General features: G+C 54.2%; 1 protein-coding gene across 1 annotated transcript in view; it reads left to right on the top strand.

Annotated features, from left to right (window-relative positions):
- The window catches only part of WNT5B (Wnt family member 5B), a 98,157-nt gene extending 94,334 nt beyond the window's left edge, over nucleotides 1–3,823 (top strand). The window contains exon 6 of the mRNA XM_054167612.1: nucleotides 3,233–3,823. Coding sequence (XP_054023587.1) covers nucleotides 3,233–3,731 — 499 coding nt within the window. The 3' untranslated portion in view covers nucleotides 3,732–3,823. The remainder of the gene's footprint in view (nucleotides 1–3,232) is intronic.
- Nucleotides 3,824–6,399: the final 2,576 nt, after the last annotated feature.

Below are 6,399 nucleotides of genomic sequence, written 5' to 3'. Positions count from 1 at the left end.
ACCACAGGCTTGGGGCAGAGTGGCTGGAAAGCTGAAGTGGCTAGAAAGTGGCAGAAAAGGATCTGGGGGTGCTGGCTGACAGCTGGCTGAACATGATCCAGCAGTGTGCTCAGGTGGCCAAGGCAGCCAACAGCACTCTGGCCTGGATCAGGAATAGTGTGGCCAGCAGGAGTGAGGAAGTGGTTGCCCCCCTGTACTCAGGATTGGTGACATTGTACCTTGAATACTGTGCTCAGTTTTGGGGCCCTCACTACAAGAAGGGCATGGAGCTGCTGGAGCTTGTCCAGAGAAGGCCAAGGAAGCTGGTGAAGGGCCTGGAGAACAGGGCTGGTGAGGAACAGCTGAGGGAATAGGGATTGCTTAGTCTGAGGGGAGACCTTGTTTGTCTCTGCAGCTACCTGAAGGTTGGAGTGAGTGAGGTGGAGTGATAGAACAAGAAGAGATGGCCTGAAGTTGTGCCAGGGGAGGTTCAGATTGGGTATTGGGGGAAATTTCTTTACTGCAAGGGTGGTCAGGCATTAGAGCAGGCTGCCCAGCGAGGTGATGGAGTCCCCATCCCTGGAGGTGTTCAAAACCGTGGTCTGATAGCCATGGTGGTGTCAGGTCGATGGTTGGACTCAGTGCCTTAGAGCTCCTTCCCAGCTGAAACAATTCCCTGAGTCTGTGGTTCTGTGTCTGCGTGGGGATGCCAGCTCTTCCCTTTGCCAGCACTGTCACTTGCCAACAGTGCCAGTGAGCACTGCCAAGATCTGCAGCATGCAGTTGTCTCTGAAATGAAAAGAATAAACACAACCTGCATGTTTAGTTTAGCTTTAAGTTTGTTATTCTGGAGTATTTTGCAGTGTTCCTCTCTCTCCCCAGAGAGGTCGCCTCCGTTACTGTTTACATCACCTACTTGTTCTGCTCAGGGTTTAACGCTCCCTGGCCTGAATGCCTGTTCATTTTGGTGCTGGATTTTCAGGAGTGTGATGCACATTGAACCACCCAAACCAGCATGAAAATGTCACTGAAAGTACCTCAGAAAAGACAGCAGCGAAGGCTTGAGTTTGTTGTGCAGAAGGGAGGCTCTGCTGGGTGCAGTCCTGCTCCTGCAGGAGGGAGGGAGGCTCTGCTGGGTGCAGTCCTGTCCATGAGGGAGGGAGGGAGGCTCTGCTGGGTGCAGTCCTGCTCCTGCAGGAGGGAGGGAGGCTCTGCTGGGTGCAGTCCTGCTCCTGCAGGAGGGAGGGAGGCTCTGCTGGGTGCAGTCCTGTCCATGAGGGAGGGAGGCTCTGCTGGGTGCAGTCCTGTCCATGAGGGAGGGAGGGGCTCTGCTGCTGGTCCTCCTGCGAGGGAGGGAGGGAGGCTCTGCTGGGTGCAGTCCTGTCCATGAGGGAGGGAGGGAGGCTCTGCTGGGTGCAGTCCTGTCCATGAGGGAGGGAGGGAGGCTCTGCTGGGTGCAGTCCTGCTCCTGCAGGAGGGAGGGCGGCTCTGCTGGGTGCAGTCCTGCCCCTGCGGGAGGGCGGGAGGCTCTGGTGCGTGGCGAGCCCTGTCCGTGCAGGGCCGTGTGTAGACACCAGGTGGCGCCGGTGTGCGGGCAGGGCCTGCCGCTCAGCGCCGCTCTCAAGGAGGCTGCCTGGGCACGCCGCCGTCAGCGGCCGGCGGAGCTCCTCCAGGGTACAGCTGCTCCTCCCTCGACCTTCCAGTACCTGAAGGGGGGCTACAGGAAAGCTGGAGAGGGACATTTTATAAGGGCATGTGGTGACAGGACAAGGGGCAGTGGTTTTAAACCAGATCAGGGTAGATTTATGTTGGATGCTAGTTTACTCTGAGGGTGGTGAGACACTGGAACAGGCTGCCCATGGAAGTTGTGGACATCTTATCCCTGGAAGTGTTTGAGACCAGGATGCATGTGGCTTTGAGCAGCCTGATCTAGTGGGAGGTGTCCCTGCCCATGGCAGGGGAGTTGGAGCTAGATGATCTTTAAGCACCTTGGTGAGAAGCAACAGAATCCGAGGGAATGGTTTTGAGCTGCACCAGGGGAGGTTCAGGCTGGATGCTAGGAAATATTTCTTCCCAGAGAGGGTTCTCAGACACTGGAATGGTCTGCCCAGGGCAGTGCTGGAGTCACCATCCCTGGAGGTGTTTAAGCAGTGTGTGGAGCTGGTGCTTAGGGACATCCCTTCAGTTCTGGGTCAAAGGTTGGACTGGATGAGCTTGGAGGTCTCCTCCAAATGGATGTGTTCTGTTATTTTGTCCCTTCCAACTCTATGATCTTTCTCATTCTGACTGCCACCCCTGATTGCTCCTCCCTGGAAAGCAGTAGCACTGCCCCTGAATGAGCTCCTCTTGGCAGAGACACAGGGGAAGGGTGTGGGGCTGTGAATTTCCTTTAAAAGGATGCAGATGTGTCACTGCAGTGATACCTTTGGTTCCTGATACAGTGATACCTTTGGTTCCTGATACAGTGATACCTTTGGTTCCTGATGCAGGTAGTGGGACATGGACAGGCTCCCAGGTGTTCCCTTTTTGAAGCTCTGAATGGAAAAACACAGTGATCATAGATCACAAAATGCTCTGGGTTGGAAGGAACCTCCAAAGCTCACCCAGTCCAACCCCCTCTTCACTCAGCAGGGACATGCCCAACTCGATCAGGTTGCCCAGAGCCCTTTCCAGCCTCATCCTGAATATCTCCAGGGATGGGGCTTCAACCACCTCCCTGAGCAACCTATTCCAGTGTTCCAGCACCCTCATGGTGCATAACTTGTTCCTTACATCCAATCTAAGTCTGCTCTGCTCTAGTTTGAAGCCACTGCTCCTGGACCTGTCACTTGGTTAAATTGGGCAACGTACGGAGAAGTGCAGCGGTCTCTAATCCTTCCTGTAGCCCTTCAGGTACTGGAAGGCTGCTATTAGGTCTCCCCAGAGCCTTCTCTCCTGCAGGCTGAGCACCCCCAGCTGTTATGAGACTAGGGAATTTCTACAGTACATGTGGAGAAGTTTCCTTCTCTTCTTTCCTGCTCTTGACCCTTCTGTCAAGTCAGAAATCTGTCAGGAAAAACAAAGGGATGGGGAAATCACTTTTGGAGGCAATGTGACCAGAAATAGAAATATTTAGGGAGCAGGACTGGAGCAGGAGGAAGAAGAGACTTTTGTCTCTTCTGAAAGGTGAAGTAGCAGGAGATGGGGGGATAGCCAAAGCAGCTCTGCAGATGGCGACGAGTTGACGGTAACCGACCCGTGCGGCGGGAGCCAGCGCGGCGCAGCCTCGCCTGACCGCCTTTCTCTTCCCTCAGGCCGTGTACAAGCTGGCGGATGTGGCCTGCAAGTGCCACGGCGTGTCGGGCTCCTGCAGCCTCAAGACCTGCTGGCTGCAGCTGGCCGACTTCCGCAAGGTGGGCGACCTGCTGAAGGAGAAGTACGACAGCGCCGCCGCCATGCGCATCAGCCGCAAGGGCAAGCTGGAGCTGGTCAACAACCGCTTCAACATGCCCACGCAGGAGGACCTGGTCTACGTCGACCCCAGCCCAGACTACTGCCTGCGCAACGAGACCACCGGCTCCCTGGGCACCCAGGGGCGGCTGTGCAACAAGACCTCGGAGGGCATGGATGGGTGCGAGCTGATGTGCTGCGGCCGGGGCTACGACCAGTTCAAGAGCGTGCAGGTGGAGCGGTGCCACTGCAAGTTCCATTGGTGCTGCTACGTCAAGTGTAAAAAGTGCACAGAGATCGTCGACCAGTACGTCTGTAAATGAGAGAGAGGAGCCTCCAAAGCTACAAATCTATATTATATAAATCTATATAAATATATTTTATATTTGTATAAATAAACAGATGGTGATAATAATTAAAGAAGCTTATTTAAGAGACGTTTGGCTTTCGAGCTTTCCCCTCCCTCCCTCCCCGCCCCCCGTCAGGCCAGCTGATTTGGAATGGTAGCATTGTTAGGGTTGGAAGGGACCTCAAGGCTCGTCCAGTTCTGACTCCCCTGCCATGGCCAGGGACACCTCACACTGCAGCAGCAGGTTGCCCAGAGCTACATCCAGCCTGACCTTCAAAACCTTCAGGCATGAGGTTGGGCAGAGTCCAACGGCATGAGATTGAACACATCCAAGTGCCAGGTTCTGCACATTGGCCACAGCAACCCCAGGCAGAGCTACAGGCTGGGGTCAGAGTGGCTGGAGAGCAGTCAGGCTGAGAGAGACCTGGGGGTGCTGGTTGACGGTAGACTGAACATGAGCCTGCAGTGCACCCAGGCAGCCAGGAGGGCCAATGGCATCCTGGCCTGCATCAGGAACAGTGTGGCCAGCAGGAGCAGGGAGGTCATTCTGTCCCTGTACACTGCACTGGTTAGGCCGCACCTTGAGTCCTGTGTCCAGTTCTGGGCTCCTCAGTTTAAGAAGGAGGTTGACTTGCTGGAGCATGTCCAGAAAAGGGCAACAAGGTTGGTGAGGGGCTTGGAGCACAGCCCTGTGAGGAGAGGCTGAGGGAGCTGGGGTTGCTTAGTCTGGAGAAGAGGAGACTCAGGGGTGACCTTATTGCTCTCTACAACTACCTGAAGGGGGGTTGTAGTGAGGTGGAGGTTGGTCTCTTCACCCAGGCAACCAGTACCAGAACAAGAGGACACAGTCTCAGGCTGCGTCAGGGGAGGTTTAGGCTGGAGGTTAGGAGCAAGGTTTACACAGAGAGAGATTGCCCACTGGAATGGGCTGCCCAAGGAGGTGGTGGGGTCGCCGTCGCTGGGGGTGTTCAGGGCGAGGCTTGACAGGATGCTTGGTTGTATGGTTTAGTTGGTTGGGTAGTGTTGGATGATAGGTTGGACACGATGATCTCGAAGGTCTCTTCCAACCTGGTTAATTCTATTCTATTCTATTCCACCACCTTCCTGGGCAACCTGTGCCAGTGGCTCACCACCCTCATGGGGAAGAACTTCTTCCCTAATGCCTTCAGTTCTGCAGGGGCATTTGTCTTTGGGTGCATCTCTCCACAGGGTGCTTTAGTCAGAGTGGAGAGGCTAAGGTGCTGACAAAGTGAGCTCCCCCCTGCACACAAGCACACCCTGGGTCATTACAGAAACAAAAGCCAGCAAGAAGGAGAAGGGTGAGATCTTTCTGCTCTCTCATTGGTAAGTCTCAGTGTTTTGCAGTTATTGCACATCTGAAACTACAGCCAGCGGTGGGTGAGTCTGAATTTCAAACCCTGCCCCCCACTGAACCCACTGGGGAGTTTGGCACCTATTCTTGATGCCTCCTAAAGGGAGGGTTAACCAAGGCTCCTATACAAGAAGGTGGTTTAAAATCAGCAGTCCTGTAAACCACTCCTGGACACTACACAGCCCACAGCGTGCTGGAGGAATGTTCCCAACCTGCTGTTGTGAGGAAAGAAAAGGTGTCCTCTGGCTGACCAGTGCACAGCCTGGCAGTCCCTGTAAAGCCAGCCCCTTGCTCTTGCACTGCCCAAGCAGTCAAGTGGAAGTGTGTCCAGCTCAGACTACAGGGCTATGTGCACAAAGAGTTACTCCCTTTTAATACCACGTTGAAACTTCCTTTGTCAATACAGAGGAGAGCCCCCAGGGACGTCTGCAAAGGCAACAGCCTTTGCATTGTGCCAGCAGAGAAGCCCTGCGTGCACGCACACGCACCTGACGCCCTGAGCTGCTTTTCCTCTCTGAAGTGGATGCAGATGGTCACCTTGTTCAGCTCCATTAAATCCTCACCACCATCCCAGATGTAGAGTTTTAACATTAAACATCCCTCAAGGACCTTGCTCCCCCTCTGTTGCTTGTGTGTATGTGTGGGTTTGTTCTCTTCTCTGGGGGGGGGTGTCTTTTCATTTTGCTGTTCTGTATTTCAGAGTCTAGGGTCCACGCTCTTCCCCGGCATAAGCTAAGCACAGGCAATGAATGTGTGCTCCCAGCATGTGTTCACAGATGGAAGACTTCTCTGTGTTACTTCTTCACAATGAAAGAGGGTAATAAAACTCTACCAGGGCAGGAGGATTAAGGGTCTCACAATGTTAGCATTTTGCTAGAATCTAATTCACAGAATCTCAGAATTGTCAGGGTTGGAAGGGACCTCAAGGACCATCCAGTTCCAATCCCCCTGCCATGGGCAGGGACACCTCACACTACAGCAGGTTGCTCACAGCCACATCCAGCCTGGCCTTAAAAACCTCCAGGGATGAGGCTTCCACCACCTCCCTGGGCAACCTGTGCCAGTCTCTCACCACCCTCATGGGGAAGAACTGCTTCCTAACATTGAAATCTCCCCTCTTCTAGTTTGAGTTCACTCTCCCTAGTCCTGTCACTACCCAACACCCTCAAAAGTCCCTCCCCAGCTTCCTTGTAAGCCCCCTTCAGATCCTGGAAGCAGTATCTGTGTGTGCTCCTCTCTCTCCACGTGGCAAAATTAGATTAAACCATGT

The sequence above is a fragment of the Dryobates pubescens genome, chromosome 15 (genome assembly GCF_014839835.1).
Source record: "Dryobates pubescens isolate bDryPub1 chromosome 15, bDryPub1.pri, whole genome shotgun sequence".
In the NCBI taxonomy this organism is placed as follows: Eukaryota; Metazoa; Chordata; class Aves; order Piciformes; family Picidae; genus Dryobates; species Dryobates pubescens.
This window is presented reverse-complemented; position numbering and strand designations above follow the sequence as displayed.